Source organism: Perna viridis, chromosome 4 (assembly GCF_037379345.1).
Source record: "Perna viridis isolate PV_CMFRI_1.1 ecotype Kerala chromosome 4, ASM3737934v1, whole genome shotgun sequence".
In the NCBI taxonomy this organism is placed as follows: Eukaryota; Metazoa; Mollusca; class Bivalvia; order Mytilida; family Mytilidae; genus Perna; species Perna viridis.
In genome coordinates, this window is record NC_142448.1 from 1,971,301 (window position 1) to 1,995,051 (window position 23,751).

Here is a 23,751-nt window from a genome sequence, read left to right on the forward strand (position 1 = left end):
AAATGTGTTCAGAAAAGTTTAAAAATCTAACCATTACTGGCTAATGTTAAGAGTTATGTCCCTTGGAACTTTAAATTTCTATAAACTTTGTTTTACAAGTACTCTCATGTCAACAAAGTTTGGTGAAATTAACTCAATGGTTTCTACAATGAAACTCTGTAACAAGTTTGAAAATCATTAATGAAAGGTTTCTACCATATTAAACAATGACTATTGTGAATTACATCCCTTTGTTTAGTATGTGCTCACACATATTCATTTCTTAACTGATTTCATTTAAATATCAAATGTTACAAATATGATATTAACTGCTGGAACAACTTAAAACATTTTAATGGTATTAACAGGTATGGCTTTTTTTTTACTAAAAATTGGAGTCATGTTATTTTATTTCCTTTTTATCTTGTTGACCAGTTTATTTCCTTTGTTGTATTTTTTTGTATCCACAAACATGACATGAGCAGTTCAGTGGTTGTTTCTGGAGATGCTTAGATATTGACTAACCTTGCCAATGCTTCCAGTTTTATGATGAATTAACTAACAAACCATGACGAAATTAAGCAAATGAGAAAGAAGTACATAATATGTCATTTAATCAATTTCATATTCTTATACTGGCTGTAGGATCTCAATATTAATACAGAAACAAAGCCTAAAATGTTGATAAAGAACTTTCATTAAAAATAAAATGCTTCGCAGAACCTTGAACTAGATATATTTTGATTGCGATGAAATATTTGACACAGGAAAATAATTTTACCAGAATCAGAGTGGCTCCTTTTTTGGCCCCTAGTTCCTCATTAAGCACCAAAAAGCTCCAAAATCTATCCTAGCCTTCCATTAAAGGTATGACACATTACGGTATAATATAAAAGAGATCCATTCTCATTTAATCAAGTTATTGCCAGGACATCATGATAATTCCTGAACAGATCATGTCACAACCCCCAAGATCATTCAAAGACTTCCTTTGGTGGTATGGCACCTTGTGGTACAATATCAAAGATCCATTCACTTTAATCAAGTTATTGTCCGGAAATCTGGAAAATGCTTGTTGTTGGCCCTTAATTTCTAAATGGTTCAAGTCACAACCCCTAAAAACAATGACAGCCTTCTTTTTGTGGTACGTCACCTTGTTGTAGAATTTCATAGATTCAAACACTTATACCAGTACTTAAATAATTGTACAGACATGAAATAACAATGACAATGGCATGATATTATTATATGACAACAAATCTAAATGTAAATGTACAGCTAAATCTTCCATGTTCATTTAAAGAAGTTTTTAACTGCAGTGCTAACACTACTCTTTTATCAAGTTTATAGATAAACAAATACTAAAAATATAGCCGACGCAATTCAATTTTGATTATCACATCAATAATGTAATTCATCCCAAGGGAATTCACATAAGGGTTGCTGACACACATTTTTAACTGAACTGATAATCAACATGCAAATCATTTCCAAATGATTTCAAAAAGAGAGGTCATTGCATGTAACTTATTATAAAGTTGGGAAACATCATTTAAATGTATCACAATTGATCTGTCAGAAAATACACCACAGATAGGTGATACTTCTTATACATGGTTTCTACAACAGAATGATTTGAAAAACACAAAATACTTTGGATAACAGAAAATTAGATTTCCATGTTTTACAAAATTTACAGCTTTGATTAATAAAAACACAGGTGTAAGAATTTAAAGTTTTATTTTATATATCTTTAAATGTTTATGATCTAACAGATCAAATGACTAGTAACCTAAATATTACAGGAAAAATTGTCATACATCTCACATGTGTGAAAAGAAGTACATGTAAAATCATTTAAAATTTAAATCATGCTAACTATTTCAGTCTTGTTTAAATTCCCTGAGTGTAATGTACATACAGATTGATTCTAATGAATCACAACACAACTTGAGGCTCCCTGAAACCAGACAATGCAATGAATATTTCTAACATTACCAGTAACATAAACCATGCCACAACCATCATTGTTTGATCTGACCCCATGGACATATATCTTACAAAGTTATTAACATCCATCTTGAAAAAGATATAAAAAATATATATTAAGTTGCACACCTTGTTATGTTAGGGATGCCCATCTCGTACATTAAGTTGATAATAGACAGCAACCAAAATTGCTTACAATGTATGTCCCATCTATATAAAGCAACACACCAAATTTGAAACCAGTCCATTCTTTAAGAGCCAAGAAGATTGCAATGACATTTGGAGGGACTGATAGACAAGGTGATTCCAATATACCACCCACATGCTGAGTAGGGGGAATATAAAAGAAAAAGATATTGTAAAAAGAGCCTTACTGAGCAAAAAATATACTATTGAGCAACAATAAGTTGTCATGATATTTTTATAGTACATAGAAATTAAGTTTGGTAAAGAGTTAAATGTAACGATGCACTCACTAAAGGACCCAGTTCAATTAATTTTACAAGAGTCATTTAGTACTAGTAGTGATCTTGAAAAATGAAAAACATGAAAAATTGCAGCATATGTTTTTCATATTTTGAAAACACCAGAAAAACAAATGATTGTCATATGATTGTCATAAGTTTTAGACCACCATGAAAAACATATAAACCGCATGTTTCTGACTGAAGAATTTATCATTATGTAAGAAATACAATTTGATAATTCTACATAAAGGTACAGAGTTTAAAATATCTGTAAATAAAAAATTCTTTCTATGACAGATTAGAAAAACGTAAACTGACAAAACTACCATGCTTCATCTTAGTGCACTTTCATATGATAAATATATCTTATATATTCATTTGTAAATAAAACCTTTAATATCACTACAAAACACTGTCATTAGAGTCTTTTCTTCATGTCATCTATTATTTCTTTCCATTTGCCATCTGTCCAGTTCTCCAAGCGAAGTTTACCGTTCAGCTTCATATTTTTATTAGAATGGGATGTGAATACAACATGTTCCCAAGAAGGATTCCCAATTGCCCCTAAAATTGCAAAGAGAAACATTGTAGAAAAAGTTCCTTTGGAAAATGATTCAGCATATACAAGTTAATAATTCTACCTACCATAGACATCTACACACTGATGCTAACATTACTGAATCCACACACATTGAAGATCAATTTACATTTATATAAGTTCTTATTTCCACTGTACTTTAATATTAAACCATTCCTTTATGACATTACACATTTTCCACCTATATTTATATTTCCTAATTCTACAATGATCACAAGGATGTCATGAAATGATGGCTAGAAAGTAGTGCTATAATTCTAGTAAGTTCTTCAGAAAAAAACATAATAAAAGCCTATAGGTGTCAGAATTATATAATGTGGAATGTTCATTGTAAAAAAGTTCTTATCTTACTAAAAAGAATTATATTTCCCGATATACATGTACCTTATGTATGCTGCTCTTCAAGACTATTCTCCCAAATGCATGAATATTGAACCTTTTAATACAAACCTGTTATATCAACTTTATCATCTATCAGAATATGACCTTGTACCATAGTCTTATCCCTGGTCAAAATCAATTTATTTATCCATGCTGGTCCTAAATGTTTCTCCACCCACTCAAACTGTAATAGGAAATAAAGGTTGTTAGCACTTATTAAATACCATTTGAGCACAACTATTCTTCATCTTACTTTGACCAAAACAGTTGAAGTATGAGTTTTCATGACTTAAGTCTCATTAAGGAAATGATGTTAAACTTGTGGCAGGACAGCATACTGGTGTTGTAGTGATATTTCACCTATTCATCAACTTGGTTAAAGATTGATAGATTGATAATGGTTTAACATCCTATGGCAGATATTTCATGCATTTCAGGATGAGAACTATTGACCAACTAACATACCCTGCTTTGTACAAGTCTGACATGCTGAGCTGGATTTTTGTTGTGCAGGCTATTGCTTCTGTGAGCTAGCACAATAAAAATCCAGCTCCGCGTTTCAGACAGGTAGGCATGCCACTCCACTCAGACACATATTCTGACTGAGAGCCAACCAGTCATAACTCTATTCCCTTAAATACCACAAGTTTGGTTGAGAAGCCGTGACTTCGAATTTTAAAGTCATTGGTGAAACTTGGTCTGGATCAAATCTACAACCTTCCACACTTTGAGGCTAGCATGCTACCCTGAGAACATGGAGGCAGTTACTTGGTTAAAGGATTAATTATTTAACCAAACAGTTTGTAACTGGACTTGCACTAAGAAGTCTGCAATTTGATACTCAGTGAGGTAAGGTGTCTTTTTGTAAGGTGAATCATGTTCCCTAATAACATTTAGCACCCAACTAAAATAAACATATGGTTTGGATATCCAGTGAGCTAGTTGTATTAAGAGTAGTTCGTGGTATGAAGACTCCTGATGTAGGGGAAGTGTGACAGGACAGGCTACATGCCTTATAGTAAGTAGTAAGATTAAATAGCCAGCTAATTTTGTAACTACTCTTTTACAAAGGTGTCTAGGGTAAGATCCTTGGTGGCACAAGATGATAACAAATATTTTTTTTCTAAGAATTTAAACATGTCATGGAAAGTTCAAATTATATACATGGTTAAACACAGCAAGTATAATATACTAAGCAATAACAGTTTCATGTTTTCCAAATTCTATTCTAAATTGTTTCTGAATATTCTTGAAATTTGCTTTAGTTATCATATTAAATTCCAGGAAAATCCTGAAGTATGAAAACTTGACAATGAAGTTCAGAATAAAATAATAGCAAATTCTATTTCAAATTTAAAAAGATCTACAACAAGTTTAAAATGAATTAAACATTACCTTTTCAGGGGCACTGTATTTGTAATAAAACAGAGGACTGGTGCATAAAAATACTTCAACCCTGCAATAGGAAAGAACTCTTTCAAAGTTATGGTAGTAGATAACACATTATCTATTGATGAAGTCATTCACATTGTGGAATGAAAATTCAGCCACATACTGCCAAATTTTCTTCAAAATTTTCAATTAACTTATACTGTACCTGGCTTGAAGTTTTCATTGAATAATACTACTAGAAAATGAAGAATCTATGATTTACAAACCCATCCATTTCTTCCATCTCTTTAACTGCCTCACAACCTCCTTCAATTTCTGGCAGGTCTCGGAAAAAATACTGGTCTCTGTAGATCTGTTTTATCTTATTCTAGAGAATATAATGAAGATTCTTTGTAATTTTAAAAGTAAGATATACTTACAGAAGTTAATACAAAATATAAATATAAAAAAAAATCAAAGACCAATATTCTATGGTCTGTCATTCATATTGAAAAATCTTCAAAAATAGATGAGCAGGCAGAGTAAAAGGTGGATAAGTAACACTATTAATAACATGTTAAGAAGCTACAGTGAAATACTAAAAAATATGTTATTTTTTTTTTTATTTTCAATTCCTGTCACTTACTAGCATATTATCTTCAGTGAAGTTAAGCCTATCATACTGTTCAGATATATGAAAAGTTCTTCTTTTTTCAAGTGGAATAAATGGTTCATTTGGATACTTCTCCCTGTACAACCTAAGGAAATGTTTTTCAAATGCTGCAATTGTTTCATCTAAGTCCACCAATACTAATAACTTCCTTTGAGCCAGACTTGAGATTCCTTTTCTAGTTGCCATTTTCCAGGTAATTCTTTAGTATTGATTCATCCATAAAACATTGAATCTCTCTGCATTCTACAAGACATCATATCATGCATGTAGTACATTAAAGCAAAAGTTCAGGATACTTAGAGGAAAGGCAAAATATGAACCAGCAGGTCACCAGATGTCACTAAAAACTTATATTGATCAAAGTGTACATGTAGCTATATGAACCAGCAGGTCATCAGATGTCACTAAAAACTTATATTGATCAAAGTGTACATGTAGCTATATGAACCAGCAGGTCATCAGATGTCACTAAAAACTTATATTGATCAAAGTGTACATGTAGCTATATGAACCAGCAGGTCATCAGATGTCACTAAAAACTTATATTGATCAAAGTGTACATGTAGCTATATGAACCAGCAGGTCATCAGATGTCACTAAAAACTTATATTGATCAGTGTACATGTAGCTATATGAACCAGCAGGTCACCAGATGTCACTAAAAACTTATATTGATCAAAGTGTACATGTAGCTATATGAACCAGCAGGTCACCAGATGTCACTAAAAACTTATATTGATCAAAGTGTACATGTAGCTATATGAACCAGCAGGTCATCAGATGTCACTAAAAACTTATATTGATCAAAGTGTACATGTAGCTATATGAACCAGCAGGTCATCAGATGTCACTAAAAACTTATATTGATCAAAGTGTACATGTAGCAGGTCACCAGTTCATAAATGTCATACTTACCTTGAAAAATCTTTCTGTAAATCAATTTTATGTAAAGAAAAACAGTGTAAAACATCTTTAGTCTAACGAAAATTATCTTCATCAAAAGTGACCTTCATCTTTAACCTTATGGCCGTATAAACAATCCATATCTTCCTATTGGGTCAAACTATTATTCATAGAAAATTCATAATAGAATGTTCCAATGAACACAGCTTGATATGACCACTGAAGGATCAAATGTAGATCTATGCTACATGTACATTCATGATATTCAAGCTTTTGAATTTGATAGTGATTAGATTTCTGACACTAAATAAATGTAATCAAATTGCCATTTAATAATTACTTTTACAGGTCAAATATTGAAAATCTAACCCATGATTAGATTTAGCAAAGCTTTGTATTTAACCTCGAGGCCTCACTGTAGACGTTCCAAGATTAAAATGTACATACATTGTACTTGGTTAGATTAAACCGAGTTCTTCGGTCAGGTATCCCAAAGACTGGGCTCTGCCAACAACACCAGTTGGTTCAATTAACCCACTAACACTGACCGTGAGAGACCTGTATTGGTATTCAAGGCCGTTAAAACCCCCCAATCATCATCAACTACTGCCATTAAACCACTGCAACACCTGTATGTATTGTACTGGGTGATAGCTTGCAATTGCCAGTTTACTAGCAACAGCCAACATTCCAACATTCAACAATGCTAAAACAAACATAAAAAATAAAAGTAAATAGAAATGTCTATGTATGAAGAGCAATTCACTAAAATGACAATTTTACAATAAGTTTGATACAAATACATCAATTATAAAGGACTGAGCATACACGGCATAACATTCACACTCCTTGCACAACTTGCATTATTTGTCCTAAATATTAACCTTGACTTCAGACACTTACGATTTACAAAAAAAAAATATTCGAACGAGTAATGTTTTGAATTACTTTAGTTTATTCAAACGTGATAAACTTAAACTGTGATAACATTGTACTTTTTTATCTGTAATTAACGCCAGTGTGCGAGTCAAGATGTATTTTCATATTGTTAATGACGCATGCGGCAACAATTTTTGGAGTAAAAAAATTTTGTCATGGCATCAGTTTTAGAACAATACGTGAATACCGTACAAAATCTGTCGTCACAAGGTTTGTTTAGTCGATACTTGGAGTTAAATATGTAAAATCAAACAATACATCATTTAAAACTAATGGCAGAGGACCTCTGCTTCTTAACTTATTCTTTTCTGCAAATTCTGTTTTGCAGCATTTGTGCTTTTTCTTTAATAAATCTGAATTTTTGTTGTTTAAGGTTCATCATGATCTTTCGACAAATTTTGCTCAATTTCACCACTAATTTCCGTCTCATTACAGACAAAAATGTATATCTAGACAAATTTTATGGCATAGTATCCCCTAGAGGCTAGATACATGTAATGATGTATGAAAAATCTACATCGAGTTTATGTTAAATTGTATCAGAAACTGACCCACACAGCAACTAAGTTTTGTGCCTCAGGTGGTAGAATGGGGTCCCCCTGGCATGCTATACGCTTGGGTTATCAGGCCATAATATGGAAAAACTGCCCGCAAACCATTGTGATGCACTGTGTTGGGAAAGATGCCACGCATCTTGCATTTTAAAGAACCCTGTTGTGGTATACAATAGGATTAGGAACCTTTGCACTCTGCCAGAGGAGGCTAAAATGTCCGACCCTACTCCCTCTCCCTATTTCCAGTGGCTATCAAAATTTGTTTACCCTATTATCCTTGTGTCCCATCCCATTTTTCAATTCATGTTCATCGCCTGGATATATCTGAAACATGGCTGCTTGGGTGTTAAACACCAACAATCAATCAACCAATCGATCAATCCTATTTGTTTTGTAAATCTGCAACATCCTTTAATTTTCTTCATTTATTACTGCACATTGAAATGGTTTTCAATGTATGATGATTTTAATTTTTTAGGAAACTTTTCCCAGTTGTGTGAGTTTATTGGCAAAAGTGCAGATGCACTGACGAAAAATGCAAGTCATCTTGATAATGTACTAGCAACACTTGACATACAGCAGCACTCATTAGGAATTTTAGGAATATTGTAAGTTTAATTTATGTATTAGATATCAGAAGGTCTCCCATCTTTAACAGTATTACATGATTTATAAAACTACTCCTATGAAACTTTGTTTTAATTTTGTTAAATATTTGACAGTGTTGTCATTTTTGATGATTTGTTTGTTCAATTTTGATACTAAAACAGAAGTGTAAGAAGGACTGATATATTTTTTCTGTCTGTTTGAAATAACCTCAATGGGTTGCATTTATCAAAGTGTTTTATTGAAAATCTAATTTTTATTGTTGACAGTTATTCATTACATTGCCCTTTTGAAAAAAATGTATATGAATAAAAGGTTAAATCTTTGTCAAATTGTGATTATATTCAAACACCTGCATCTTTCTCTGTAAAGATTTATGACAGTGATTATTTGTAAGTTGTCACAGATATTTAGCATGCACCATGTAAATTTTATTGTACAAATATTTTGCAGATGTGTGAAATACAGTTTAACAAATATACCAGATTTTGAGACATTATTTATACAGACCCAGGAATTTATAAATAGCTGTAATGGTGAACATGTCAGATATGCTACTGATAGCTGTAAGTGTCTCTTCAGGTTAACTTTTTGCACTGTTTTATCTGTTCTTTTAATTAAGTTACTCAGAATTACCTTAGGATCCATGCATATCTTGTGTTGTTATTATTTAACTATAAACTTAAATGAAATTCCAGAGGAGTAACTTATAACCAGATTTTTTTATATTTTTTAGTTGCTGATTTATGTCATAGATTTACACAGAATTTGGTTGACAAGAAGCAGGTAATTGGAAGGAGTTTCCAAAGGTCATGTGATCTATTGCCTTCACTTGGCGTCCATCATCGTTGTATTCTTTGTTAACAATTTTTCAAAACCCTTCTTTAAAAAATACCAGACCAATTGGGGCCAAACTTAGTAAATGTTTCTTAGTGTATTGCCCATAGAACTGATGTGGGGATATTTGATCCATCAAAAAACATGACTGCCGTTACTAATAATAAAACATAGGGGTCAGACAGAAGTTTTTTGCATATAACCTTTAGTTTTAGCCAAATTTTGATATGGTAAAAATATTCAGATTGATGAAATCTACCTGCAGTTAATTTTTTTTATATGTCAAGCCATGTTGCCCTTTTTCAACTTTATTTGCTCTTTTTTATGTTTTTTTCTTTCAAAAATCTTTTCCTCTGACATTATTTGACCAATTAGAATCAAACTTGGTATGAATATTCCTTAGGGTATTCTGCATAGAACTGATATGGGGATGTGTATCTGTTGAAAAACATGGCCACTGTTACTAAGAATAGAACAAATGGGTCAGTGAGAAGTTTTTCTCATATATCTCCAAAACTGTAAGGTTTAGCCAAATTCTTTTAATTGCCGAATTTATCCTTATCTTAAGGCCTTCAAAAGTCTTCAAAAGTCAGAAATTATCCTTATGATAAGGAATGCATAAGTTTGCAGGCGATCAAAGTTGTCGGATGACTTCTTCTTAGAATAATTGCCCTTGAAAGGCAAATATGATGTTTTTAGCAATTTTCAGCCAACATCTTGAAAACTATGATAGGTAGAAAGAAACTTGCAATTCACGAAATGATCCTTATGATAAGTCCTAAGTCTTTTTGAGTCAAAATTGTTGGACAACTCCTTGCCTTTGAAAGGCAAAAAATCAACCAGGTGAGTGATTCAGGCTACTATTTATTAAGATTGAAAAATGGTATTATTAAACAGTACAGTATTATTTTGCAATGTATAATTATTTCTCAATGTATAATTATTTTACAATGTATAATTATTTTTCAAAACCACTCTGGGTTACATGCTGAAGTAATTAGTCCATGCAAGTGAATTTCTATCATTGTCTCTTTTATGTCATGTGTGACTTGTATTGAAAAAATAAATTGTAAGTAAAACAAAAAGAAAAATAAACTTTTTACAGAAAAATTATTATTTACTAATAAGGAGTATTTTGTTTCTTCATTTCAGCCAATGAGGGGAATTAGACTATTAGTAAATGCCATCAACAAAATACAACTATTTCCAGCACAACTGACATCTATTCATGCTGATCTGTGTCAGGTAAGATGACCTTAGATATCTATATTTGATTATTATCTAGTTTTGGTTATGAGTTTCCTTTTAACACAGGTTTTCTTTAATGAAGCACCATAACCCTCCCGTATGAATTATCGAGAGTAACTATACTGTTTTCCATATGTCCTTGAAGAGAAGATAGCAGGACTCCACCTCCAAAACTGATACATGTAAAAGTAAATTTCAAATTGATTTTTACTAAGAATAAATTTGCATTATTTTATATAGATTTGCACCAGCAGTTACATTTCTTATTTAGAATACCAGTATCTAGTGAAACTATGCATTTTATTAAACTTTCGTTCTCTTAATACATTTTATCTTTTAGACCTTACAAGGTATTTTCTATATTTTCATTCAGTTTATACATTTGATCTTTAAGACCTTATAATATATTTTTTATATATTTCCATAGTTATGTTTATTGTCAAAGAACATGACCCCTGTCCTACCATTCCTGGATGTAGATATTAATGATATCAGTAAAGAGGTAAGCATGGTCTGTAAATATTGAAATTATTCTGTTTATTTATTGAATTCAAATGATAAATTAGTTTCTATTTTAGATTTATGTCCTATATTGACTATATTTGCAATTGAAAAATTACAAATCATTACAATTTTACATTTTCAACATTTTCAGTGATAATAATATGAAGACATTTTCATACATTGAATACATCAATGTTTTGAAGTCGGTATTTTCTAACATAAGATTATAATTACCAATGCATTTTCAGAAATATTTGTTTGACATTGATAGACTTTAAAATGTCATTGAATTGTTTTATTTTTTGAGGGTGGTCACTTTGATGCCAAGGAATTGTTGTTATACTACTATTATGGAGGAATGATCTACACAGCACTGAAGAATTATGATAGAGCACTCTATTTTTATGAAATTGTAAGCTGGAACTTAAATATATGCCTAAGTTTATTAGGAGACTTTCCATGAGACAACCATTTTGTTTTCATTTTTCTTTTTGAACACCTGACCAATCTTTCTTAAAGGTCTATGTACTGATAGAATTAATTATTTTATAAACGAAAACTTTATATTTTATAGAGTCTTGGTACATCTACAAAATGTTCTAAAATTTTCAATGTCTGAATCTAATTCATTTTGAGAGGATGTTAGTCTTAATATATCCTAAACTATAGTGCAAAGAATTAGTTATTTTACAAATGAGAACTTAATTTTTTATAGAGTCTTTGTACATCTACAAAATGTTCTAAAATTTTCAATGTCAGAATCTAATTCATTTTGGGAGGATGTTAGTCTTAATATATCCTAAACTGTAGTGCAAAGAATTAGTTATTTTACAAATGAAAACTTCATATTTTATAGAGTCTTTGTACATCTACAAAATGTTCTAAAATTTTCAATGTCAGAATCTAATTCATTTTGAGAGGATGTTAGTCTTAATATATACTAAACTGTAGTGCAAAGAATTAGTTATTTTACAAATGAAAACTTCATATTTTATAGAGTCTTTGTACATCTACAAAATGTTCTAAAATTTTCAATGTCTGAATCTAATTCATTTTGAGATGATATTAGTCTTAATATATCCTAAACTATAGTGCAAAGTAAGAAACAGTAAAAGTAATTGAAGAGATGCCTAAATAAGTTATGGTACTGTTGTTCTGTAGACATTAGTTTCTGTACAAAGGCTTTAGTATAAATAGATGGTTCTATATAGTTTTCACACAGCAAAGGTCAAGCTGAGAATGATTATGGGATTATCGTTTAGGGATAAGGGGCAATAACTTCAGGAAGTGCCTGAATCACAAAAAGAGGGATGGCTTTTGGTATTAAAAGCAACTGTTCGGGTTTCAACCTATGGGATCATATCATATAACATTAAATCATTTGGTAATGTTCACAAGTTAATATTTATAAAAATATAAAAAGTAGCTTTGAATAGCAAATGATTCCTTGTAAGTGGGCTTGCTTTTGCACAACAGTTTCTATGATGCCACACTTTAAAATTGAAATGTCTTCCATGATTGATGTGAAAACAAAAACAAAGAATTCTAATTTGAAAGTAAAGTACTAGAAAGTATTACACTTAAACAGAAGATACAAGGTCATTTTCAAATACATTAAATTGAGGATTATCAGAAGTTAAGCAGCCCAACCATAGTTTTAACTTTTACTGTATCTATTACATAACCTTACTTTTGAATAAAGTATTGAATGGAGATGATTTTTATCCAGGCAATAACAACCCCCAGTATGGCTGTTAGTCACGTTATGTTGGAGGCTTACAAAAAGTACATTCTAGTGGCAATGATAGTTCATGGAAAAGTAAGTTGACTCATTGAAAGATGTATGATTTCATATAACCTCATTTTGTACATGTCTACCAATTTGTAATCAAATAGGTTTTTTTTCTTCTGGTCCAGTGTGTGTGTTGTAGAAAGATTACATTGCTATTATGTAAACAATTTACTGTGAGTTGGCCATAGTTGTTTCAGTTTAGCTGTTGTCAATGTATTCCTTCAGCTATACAATTGAGTTTGTTAAACTTAAAAATATACATTGCTCCAGGGACATTCTGAAAAATTCAAACCTTGCAACCCATGTGTAAAAAGAAAGTGTTGTAAGATGTCTTTGAACAGAAATGTAAATTTCACAGATGAGTGGTTCACCTATAATAAAATCACCTTGCCACCCTTTAATATTTACTCATGGTATGGCCCGGTATTGTCCAACATTTTTATTTCTGTAGATTGTCACTGAAACAATACTTATTATCCAATCTGAATATCTTAAGTGATACAATAGCAACAGGAAAACTGAAACACCATTTGTTAATTCACAGTAGAATAATTTGTAATTTTGTAATGAAAATATATGATATTACAGTTAACAACAAATCTAAATCACTCAAATAAAATATATGTTATGATGCATGATTCCAGAACATGTTAGAGTGTTTTTTATATTTGTTTCAGGTACCTAATTTACCAAAATATACATCACCTGTTGTAGCAAGATATATTAAGGTTTGTTTGTCTATATCTATTTTATTTTAAGGCATTGTTTGTCGATATAATTTTGTTTTGATTGGTTCATTGGATATCTGTTGATGATCTATTTCTGTAATTCTCTTGGAAACTGACATCTGAATATACAAGCGTCAAATCATTGATACATGCCTTTTATATGGTATGTTGAGACGAGTCGAAAGGCCATTCATGCAGATATTGTTGATTTTATATACTAGTGTCTTCACAACTGTGAACATATATGTTATGGCTTAATAACATTTAAATGTTATTAACAGAACTGCAAAAATATACTTCTGCCTTTTTATATGACTGCAAAAAACTTGCAGTGGTGTAATGGTACAGTGCTGTCAGTGCCTGTCATCTTGGTATAATGGAACAGTGCTGTCAGTGTCTGTCATCTTGGTATAATGGAACTGTGCTGTTAGTGTCTGTCATCTTGGTATAATGGAACTGTGCTGTTAGTGTCTGTCATTGTCATCTATTATGGTTGTCATCTTAGTTCATAGACATTTGGTTTTCATGCCTGGTTTTCTAGCAATAACTTGAATATTAGGTTCCACTATGTAGATAGGTCACTGCAGATAACTTTGACAATTTGTGGAAATAAAGCTATATTGAGACACTTAAACAAGCAAATCTAACAACTTTTTCCTGTACAAAGTATATATTTTTCAAAACCTTACATTATGGAGATATATGAAAAAAGATAGATATGCTTTTTTATTTGGTCATGAAAATCTGTAGCTATGGTAACATAATAAAAATATATATCAGTTTTCATAACAAGTTTTGGGTGCCTTCCCATAATTTTTTGTCAAAAAACAGTTTTTCTAAAATATCAGGCACTTTAAAACTGCCATAAAAAGTAAGCAGGCATGGTTTTATTGTAAAAAAAAAACTAATAAAAAGTGTACCTTTTTCTGCTCATATGTTCATGATTTGAACTCAAAGTGCGTGCGAAATTTTGCATTTTTGAAAAATGGGCAGTTGGTGTAGGGAAGAGAACCCAATGCGGTGAGGACTTGAATCTTTCCGGATAGCTTAAAGCAAGCATTTTACTCCTCTTTACCTTCACAAGTATTGCATTTATTTATGTACAAATGCTCTACTACTCACAACCAATATTTCCAACAAGTTTCATCTATTATTTTTAAGTTTTACAAAATTAGACTGGGTCAGTTTTGTGTACAAAACAGTGCACCTCAATCTCATCTGTATAGTGCAACCTTAGTTGGTTGTTCAAAAACCCAAAGTGGTAGTGGTAATGATTATTTGGGGTTATGGTCCCAACCGCTTTGGATAGGGGTTCAAAAAGAGGCCAAACAATTTTTTCAAAGAATTGAATGATAAAACTCCAGTAAAAGCCTATGGATGTCTTGGATATTGTTCCACTGTAGTTTATACCACTATGGCCATACTGCTATTGATTTTTGGGGTTAAAATTTGAACCATTTAGGAATGAGAGACCCAAAAGGGACCAGAAACAAACATTTTCCTCTTGTCTGGACAGTAACTTGATAGAGAAAGTAGGTCTCTTTTACATTGAACTACACCATGTACATGGTGGCATAATACAAAAGGAAGTCTAAGATTGATTTTGGGAGTTGTGACTTGAGCTGATTAAGAATTAGGGGCCGGAAACATTTTTTTTATTTCTGGATGGTAACTTTAGTAAAATATGATGGATTTCTTTAAAATTGTACCACCAAATGCCATACTCCAAGAGAAAGGTTGGAATTGATTTTGGAGATGTACTTGGAATAAGGGTCAAAAAGGGGCCACTTTGATTCTGATCAAATTTTTATCCTATTGCAATCAATTTTTCTAAGCTTTATCAAGTTTGAATGGTGTATCCATACGTGCCCTAACAAATCAGGATTTAGCCTCTGTGGTCCCACAAGCTGCTCCCTGTGAATCATTTTATTCTTTGAGGGCAAGCTTCTGGCTTCATCTTTTCCTCTAGCTATTGTATCTTTAGATGTTTTGTATGAGATGTATGATTAATAAGCAGTTGATAGGTATTGTATTAACTGCTTGACATTTGTTAAATTTTTTTTAGTTACTCCATTTCTAATTTTCAGCCTCTGTGTCAACCATATCATGATCTGGCAGCATCCTACAACACAAACAACCCATCTGAGTTACGGAATACAGTCACGAAACACCAGGAAACATTTAACAGGGTAGGTAACTCTTCAGTAACCAACAGTTTATTTAAAGATTGGAACTAACTGAAATTTGGCATGCAGCTTCAGTTTGATGGGTTATATCATGTGTAACATATTCCTGTCCATTGTTATGTATACTAGATTGTAAGAAAAAGATTAAAAAAAAAACAATGCTGTATTTTTCTTAAGTTCGGATGTACTATTCAGTGTTGGTCCATAAGGTTGAACTAAAAATGCTACTCAAATGAAAAATGTACTTAATGTTTACTATTTACTGTTTTAGGATAACAACATGGGTCTGGTGAAGCAGTGCATTACATCATTATATAAGAAAAATATACAGAGATTAACTAAGGTAATTAAATTTATTTATAGTTTCAAGAAATGATTTGGTATATACTAAATATTACGTGTCAAAATCTGTATCACATGCTGTGTAAACCTAAGACTCTTATATCCCACAAGGCCCACCAGCCCGCGGGATGATATAGGTCGAGAGTTAATACAGTGTGTGATACAGATTTTAACATGTCATGTTCATTTTATCATATATTTTAACCACACTTCAAGTATGGTCTGTGAAGGGGTGCAATATCAGGTTTGCGATTTAGGTCTAGAGATGTGATATAGGGTGTGCGATATAGGTCTACAGGTGTGATATAGGGTATGCAATATAGGTCTAGGGGTGTGATACAGGGTATGTGATATAGGTCTAGAGATGTGCTATAGGGTATGCAATGTAGGGAAGACAATATGTTTAAACAAACACTTAAAATGCATATACCAAAAAGTTATATTTTAATCTAAATATATGATATACCGAAATACAAATTGTAAAAAAAAATAATCTGAACTGATAATTCAGTATTCCATAATAAATAACTGAGAATGTAACCATCTATTACAAATTTCATTGTCAGTGATTGGAATGACATACAGTAAAAGGTGAATTGTACAACTTAAATAAAACTATTTCAGACATTTTTAACACTTTCCCTGTCTGATATGGCAAGCAGAGTACAACTGTCTGGGCCAAAAGAAGCAGAAAAATATGTTCTACATATGGTAAGTGTTAATTACGCACATTCCTGTTAACCTTTGAAAGTGGGTATGTGGGAAATATCCAACATTTCAACTATTTTATGTGGAAGACTGTGTGAAGAACTTTTTTAGCTCACCTTGCTGAAAGCTATGTGAGCTATTGCTATCACTTGGCATCCGTCGTCGTTGTCTGTCGTCGTTAACAATTTTTCAAAACTTTTCTTCTCTGACACTACTTGACCAATTGGTATGAATGTTCCTTGGGGTATCGTGCATAGAACTGAAGTGGTGATTTTTGATCCGTCGAAAAACATGGCCGCTGTTACTGAAAATAGAACATAGGGACCAGACAGCAGTTTTTCGCATATATTTCCAAAACCGTTGGGTTCAGCCAAATTCTTTTGCTCAAATTCTCAAATTTTTTTGCTATTTTGAATGTTCTTTCTTTCAAAAATTATCTCCTCTGACACTACTTGACCAGTTGGAACCTAACTTGGTATGAATGTTCCTTGGGGTATCGTGCATAGAACTGATGTGAGGATTTTTGATTGGTCTAAAAACATAGCCGCCATTACTAAAAATAGACAGAAGTTTTTCACATGTCTCCAAAACCGTTAGGTTGAGCAAAATTATTTCTATAACTGAAATGACCTTTATTATAAGGCCTTCAAAAGCCTTCAGGGATCAAAGTTGTCAGGTGACTCCTTGTAAGAGTTATTGCCTTGAAAGATGAATTTTTACAGTTTTCAACCAATATCTTGAAAACTATGATAGATAGAAAGAAACTTTCTATCGCTGAAATGATCCTTTGATATGATAGTCCTACCAAAGTCTTCATGAGTCAGAATTATTGGACAACTTCTTGTTAAATTTATTGCCCATGAAAGACAACTTTAACCAGGTGAGTGATTCAGGCTCCTGGGAGCCTCTTGTTCTGCTAAGTAATAAGATATTTAAACAAAAAAGAGAGAGGTGGAAACTGTAACAAAATTTCATTCAAAGGATTTTTCATGAAGGGATGTACATTTCAGGGCGTGTTGTGTGCAAGTATTCATCTTCATATGATCTTTTGACAAATTTTGATGGCAGCTATATTATGCATATGGAATCTTTCAAAGTGGGAGATATTAGTCTCCCACACAGGAGACACACAATGGGTAACAGAGCTCAAATATGGGAGTCCACCTCAAAACAGGGATGGAGGGAGGGGGTAACAGATATGTCATTGATGCCCTTTACTGTTCACTGAATACCTACCTGTCTGTCTCATTTTTTGTGAGCTCAGAATCTCAACCACTTTAATAACCAATTTTTTACAAGTAAAAATTACCATCTGAAGATCTTTTTATTAAATTTTTAGCTAAGTTAGATCAAATAATTTTGTAAAATCAATGATTTTCAGAATCAGGATTTGTGAGTCCAAAATCTAAGAGAAAAAAACAAAAAAAAAACTATGCATCGTTAATGAGTTAAATATGAAGTTTTTGATAAGTAATTTATTGCAGTATAAAGATGTGCAATATCAACTTTGGTTCAATGATGAGAAAATGACTTTTTGTTAACATTACATATGGGATACCTCAGTATTCTTAAATTTATTATGTTTTACTTTTTTATGTGCTTTGAATGTTAAATTTCTACAACAATTTAGTTCATGAACTTCTCGTGGGTCTTTTACAATACTTACAGAAGCATAATGAAGTTTCTTTCAATTGTGGAAATCTTAATAGAGTGATTTAACATTAATGAATCAGTGCAACAAGTAATTATAAAGTTAAGTGGCTCTCCAGCTAAGTCATGTAAAATGTGATACATGGTTGGAAAGCCAACATTTTTATTTTTGATAATTTGTTTATAATGTTATATTTAACAGAAATTAACATGTGGTTTTTCATATAACCCATGCTCTTGAGAGATAAAATTCATATAAAATGTACTGTAGAATTCAAAATTAAGGGAGATAACTCTGTAAATGACAGGTCTCACTAACCACTTCCGGGTCAAATGGCCACCTCACTATGTAGTACCAAAAACACACTGAACCTAGACATATGCATTGTAAGTGCATTATTTGTGTGTATTATGATTAAGAGTAGTCAAAATAAAGCTGAGAATGTGTACTTTAAAATCATATATGTAATTAACTACAAAAGTGTATGAATATTGTTTACATGTGTGAGTAATTTGCCTCCATGCTGTCAGTTAGCAGAACAGGTAAAAATGTGGATTTTCAGTATTATTTATTCAAGTAAATTTTGTGAAGAATTTCTACTATCATCGTGCCATAAGCATAATGATTTTGGAAGCCTTATTTTCCAAGCTTCGCAACGGTATGCAGCTTTAAGATGTCATTTGTCCTGGGAATTCACAGTGAGACTTTGAAAATTACTTTTTTTAACATGTAAAGTAATGGAAACGTTAGAAGTGGTTAGTGAGACCACACTAAAATACAACAGAAACTGTTGGATTTTCAATTGTGGATTATCTCATAAGAGCAGAGATTGGAAGGAATAATTATACATTTCATCATATAGACCTAAAAAGCAATATAATAACAAAAAATTAAAATGTGTAGCCATTTTTGAGGGTGTATCACAATTTATAGAATTTGCATGATTCTTACAAAGACTGCTACTTAATAGCTTAAAACTTTTTATTTGAAGATAGAGGATGGTGAAATATATGCTACAATCAATCAAAAGGATGGAATGGTTAGTTTCCATGACAACCCAGAACAATATAAAAGTGCAGCCATGTTACAGCAGTTAGATAAAGAGGTATTACCTATCTTTCCCTCTTTACTCAAGAGGTTTTTGGTGGGTTTGACTTTTATAATAACTTGTCATTTATCAATTAATATTGTAAATCCAATTTATATATATTACCTTGCTTTTTGTTGATTCTTTAATAATAACCATCTTCAAACTGATGATTTTTGCCTTGTAGATGCAAAAATGTATCCATTTAGATGAAAAGCTGAAAGAAATGGATAGAGAGATTGCTGTTAATCCACAATTTGTACAGAAGGTATGCTGTTATCTTTGTTTTATCTGTTATTTTCCCGTCTCTCATACATAACAAGATATTCAAAAATAACCGACAAGACATTAGGAGTGATTGTGATGTTTCTCCGTCATCTTTAGAGATTTTAATTACATGCCATTAGTCAGGGGTCGCGCTGGGCTTCGCCAATGTCGCAATTTGTGATTTTTTTATTTTATCTGGCGACAAAAATAGCCAGTTGGCGATTTTTTTGCCGCCTAGGTTTTGTATATTAAAATTGACAGGAAGCTTATCAGCAACGGATATTTCCTAATTTTGTGTTGACACCTAGTGAGAGTTAATTGACTATGACCAATTTACGACTGAAGGCAATTAAAGGTAATTAGACCAGGCGACCATGACTGACAATATCCTCATGGGAGGTGTCAATCAAATGTGCATATATTATTGAGCCAATCAAAACTCTCATCATCTGGTCAAAGGTAAACAATTAATTTAAGGCCATGTGTATGTGGCTACACACAAGTTTCACAGCCCTGTATTACCACGTAATACATTAAGAAACAGACTTACCAAATAAAAAAATAAATTAAATCCAATTAACAATGATTATCCCATCAGGAAGTGACTAAATACGTAGAAATGAAAGAATTGGTAAAAGAATATAGCCAGCACTCCACAGTTTAGTTTAGTTTCACACTTTTGGCTAGGGATGAAAAATGACATAAATGGAAACCGGTGGTTGCTATAGTGATTAAAAATGAAGAATCTATTGTTGATAAAACATTTTGAAATAAAAATTTCAGATATTTTGCGGGAAATTTGATATTTTTAAACCTGATTTTATGAACTTTTTTGCAAATTTTCGCATATTTTTGCATGGTTTCTATGGTAACCCTATATGCTGTTGGTAATTTTTTTCCAGAAAATTTTTACTGCATCCTGATGGCCTTGGCTTGAGCTATTTCTAGATATATAGATTTACAGATGCTTGACAATTTTTTAAAGTGATAAATGTTACAAAGCATCAGATTACAAGACCAAAATTAGGCAGTTCTACAATACTGTGGAGTGCTGGCTATAGATGACATTTGTTTACACTTTTGCCATGTGACTTTTTTGGCGGGAAAAATGGGTAAACAAATAGAATGGGGATTCCCAAAATCTAATTAAAGAAATGCTATTCAGATAGGAAAATAATTAAACAGGGACACAGTTAATGGTCCATGGTACAAAATGTAGTTTGATAGAAGTTTTATCACTTGAAAAAAAAAAAGAATCAAGTTTGTTAAAAAAAAAATTGTATTAGATAAATTAGACCATAAAGGACAAAGGTGAACATGTTTTAAAATCATTGACTATATTAGAATAGTAATAAAGTCTTTGATAGAAGTAAAACACCTGTTTCTGGAGTAGTACTTTTTTATTTTATGCATATGAAAGTGACAGACTTGAGCAAAAAAACCTGCTTTATACATGCATCAAGAGTGAATCTTGGGTACATGTATGTCATGAATGGAGAGGTTATTTTGATGAATTGACCAAAATAATTCATCAGTGGACTTATACCTTTTTTTTTTTTCAAAAGTATGATTTTTTTGGCACCCTTTGGCTCTAATTTCTGAAAACTGGTGACAAAAAATGGCAGCTGGCGATTTTTCTTGCGACAGAATTTAGGAAGCCAGAGCAGCCCCTGCATTAGTGTGTGTAGTCGTAACACTGGATTTATTGCATGACAAAAATAGTCTCCTCAGTAAATGTACATTAAAATGAATAAAAATCCCCAAATTGACTAATAATTAAATAATCAATCAATTTACAATTACAAACAATTACTTAATTCAAAATCATAAAATGAACAGAAAGGGACACAACAACTACAAATTTCTGAAGTATAAACTGTAATTAATAGTTAAACAGTATCCAACTTCACACACATTTACTATTTCTGTTCCATTTCACCTTTATTTCAATTTTTTTTTTTTAACCTGTCCAAAAATTAATTTGCATTTACATACAAAATATTTATTAACAGTATTTATCATACACTGTCATTATACTCAAATAAAGCCAATTTCAGCTTAGAATAATTCCCTCGAGGAACATAAGATTTTAAAAAAAATAGACACTTTTCATTTATTTGAATTTTCCTGCCAATTTAACTTTATTAAAATCACTGCTCTTCACTTCTTATTTATTAATTTTGTCAAATGATAAGATGGAGATTTTGGCTGTGAGTTATTTGGAATATGTTTATCACATTGAATGCCTCTTGGCACATTTCTGCATTTACTAAATTCCCTAAATGCAAATTTATTACTAAATATCTTTAAAGGCCAAAAAGGCGTCTTTGTTGAAAGACTTGATCTAATTTTATTTGCGTTAATAATAGAATATTATTGACCTGAATAACAGCAACATATTTACTGGTTATGAAAGAAGCATTGAATGATTTGAAAGGAATTCCATTTGGACTAAATTTTTGTGTAGTGAAGAATAGTAGGGAACTTCCTGTGAAGGACCGGCAATATATGGTATTTTGATCCTGAAGGATCAAAAACTCCAAAAGTTTCGACAAGTTATGTAACCTCTACTGGCTGCTTATGGTATATTAAACAATCCCTGTCAAACATTTTCCAGTTGTCACTAATTTTTAACTTTTTTTACAGAGTTCATCAAGCCATGATGATGATATGCCAGGAAGTTCATCTAAGATCCAAGGATATTGACATTAATTCATTAGTGCTACTGTGACTTCATGTTCAAAAATTTTATTATAACTGTCTTTCTGTAATACATGTTTAATATACACAATCTATTTTATCTTTTCATTCCTGGCCCTAGAAAAGATAAATAAAGCAATCCATAGATAATTCATTGTGATAGAATTAACACCAAATTTCCAGTGTTCTAGTTCTGAATACTACTGATTGTAATCTAAATGCACTTCATACCTGCCAACTTCCACGATTTAATCATGTTTTCACAATTTTGACCATTTGTCCCACTAACACGATTTGTCATGTCAAATTTTTCCCTAAAACCCTATTTTGTCAAATTGAGTAAATAACTCCTTATCTTATAAATTTGTGTTCAATTACATTTCTTTGATTAGAAGAGTCATAAATATGACAAAATGCTAATTGCTGTCTAAACAGGTAAGGGTATGCTTTATGACAAGTAAACAATCTCTAAGAAGCAATCAGCTGATAGGGTTATTGATGATGATTGACGATTAGAAAATGAATCATGTTTTTGATCTATAACTATTTTATGAACAACCAATCATTTTCTTAAGATTAATTTCTAATTTGACAAATACTGTCAATTTAACAGGTCTGAGATTTTTAGAACCATGTATGTAAACATATTATAAAATTACCATTATTTATACAAAATGAATTACCTCCCTGCAGTCTTCACATTTCCTGTAGTTTCAACAGTGCAGTTTTTTTTTCCCAAAAGTTTTGTTTGCAATAGTTAAAAGAAATACTATATTCTTTTTAAATAGTGATGATATTGGAAATTTGGTAGGAACATTCTTGAGTATTTTTTTTCATTTCTGTGGTAGTATCTGGTACCAATTATAATTCCAAGAAGAACAAAATCAACTGCCACTTTTGTTACGAGAGTGTAAGCGAGGATCTCAGTGAGGATCCCAGATAACTTAACATTTTCATATTTATACTATTATATAAAACAATATTAGGTCACAACATAATCAACATTAAATATATGTGAGTGTCCAGTTTACCGCAGTACGGCATGATTAATTGACCCATTCAATTCACAAGTATTTAAAATTTATTTGGCCTACAGGTATAAAACATTTCCTTTAACTTGTTTCTTACTTGTTTTTCCCACAAGGTATTTTTTGCATACATGTGTATTTGACTGGACATTTTGTTGTTGTATAGATAATTGATTTTTAATAATATGTTCCGATTCCCTTTTTGGTTTTTTG

The 23,751-nt window shown here is 31.6% G+C and overlaps 2 protein-coding genes across 5 annotated transcripts; one reads left to right on the plus strand and one right to left on the minus strand.

Annotated features, from left to right (window-relative positions):
- Window positions 1-1,702: 1,702 nt before the first annotated feature.
- LOC148618416 (5'(3')-deoxyribonucleotidase, mitochondrial-like) lies at window positions 1,703-7,252 on the minus strand. Of its 4 annotated transcripts, none has more exons than XM_088577313.1 (6): window positions 7,190-7,252; window positions 5,432-5,701; window positions 5,073-5,173; window positions 4,810-4,870; window positions 3,484-3,598; window positions 1,703-2,999 (listed from the first exon to the last, which is right to left on the minus strand). In XM_088577313.1, exons 2-6 carry the CDS (start codon window positions 5,642-5,644, stop codon window positions 2,854-2,856), a joined length of 636 nt encoding a protein of 211 aa, XP_088433439.1. In that variant the 5' UTR covers window positions 5,645-5,701; window positions 7,190-7,252; the 3' UTR covers window positions 1,703-2,853. The 4 variants fall into 4 exon arrangements, with proteins under 4 accessions (XP_088433439.1, XP_088433438.1, XP_088433437.1 ...); XM_088577312.1 differs by having other exon boundaries at window positions 7,165-7,244; XM_088577311.1 differs by having other exon boundaries at window positions 6,809-7,242.
- Window positions 7,253-7,380: 128 nt separating this feature from the next.
- Window positions 7,381-22,601, plus strand: LOC148618417 (COP9 signalosome complex subunit 3-like). The gene is made up of 15 exons (XM_088577310.1): window positions 7,381-7,510; window positions 8,333-8,462; window positions 8,914-9,026; window positions 9,197-9,246; window positions 10,450-10,542; window positions 10,973-11,047; window positions 11,357-11,461; window positions 12,779-12,868; window positions 13,519-13,569; window positions 15,657-15,758; window positions 16,027-16,098; window positions 16,722-16,808; window positions 19,448-19,561; window positions 19,731-19,811; window positions 22,457-22,601. The coding sequence occupies exons 1-15, from the start codon at window positions 7,456-7,458 to the stop codon at window positions 22,514-22,516; spliced, it is 1,278 nt and encodes a 425-aa protein (XP_088433436.1). The 5' UTR covers window positions 7,381-7,455; the 3' UTR covers window positions 22,517-22,601.
- The last annotated feature ends 1,150 nt before the right edge of the window (window positions 22,602-23,751 follow it).

Bases quoted from the DNA above. Each gene is read 5' to 3' on its own strand.
- LOC148618417 (XM_088577310.1), top strand. From the start codon at position 7,456: ATGGCATCAGTTTTAGAACAATACGTGAATACCGTACAAAATCTGTCG. The intron at 12,869-13,518 runs GTAAGTTGACTC...TATTTGTTTCAG, and splicing joins CAATGATAGTTCATGGAAAA to GTACCTAATTTACCAAAATA. The intron at 16,099-16,721 runs GTAATTAAATTT...AAACTATTTCAG, and splicing joins ATATACAGAGATTAACTAAG to ACATTTTTAACACTTTCCCT.
- LOC148618416 (XM_088577313.1), bottom strand. From the start codon at position 5,644: ATGGCAACTAGAAAAGGAATCTCAAGTCTGGCTCAAAGGAAGTTATTA. The intron at 3,599-4,809 runs GTAATGTTTAAT...TTCCTATTACAG, and splicing joins AATACAGTGCCCCTGAAAAG to TTTGAGTGGGTGGAGAAACA. The intron at 3,000-3,483 runs GTTTGTATTAAA...TTGCAATTTTAG, and splicing joins TGATAAAGTTGATATAACAG to GGGCAATTGGGAATCCTTCT.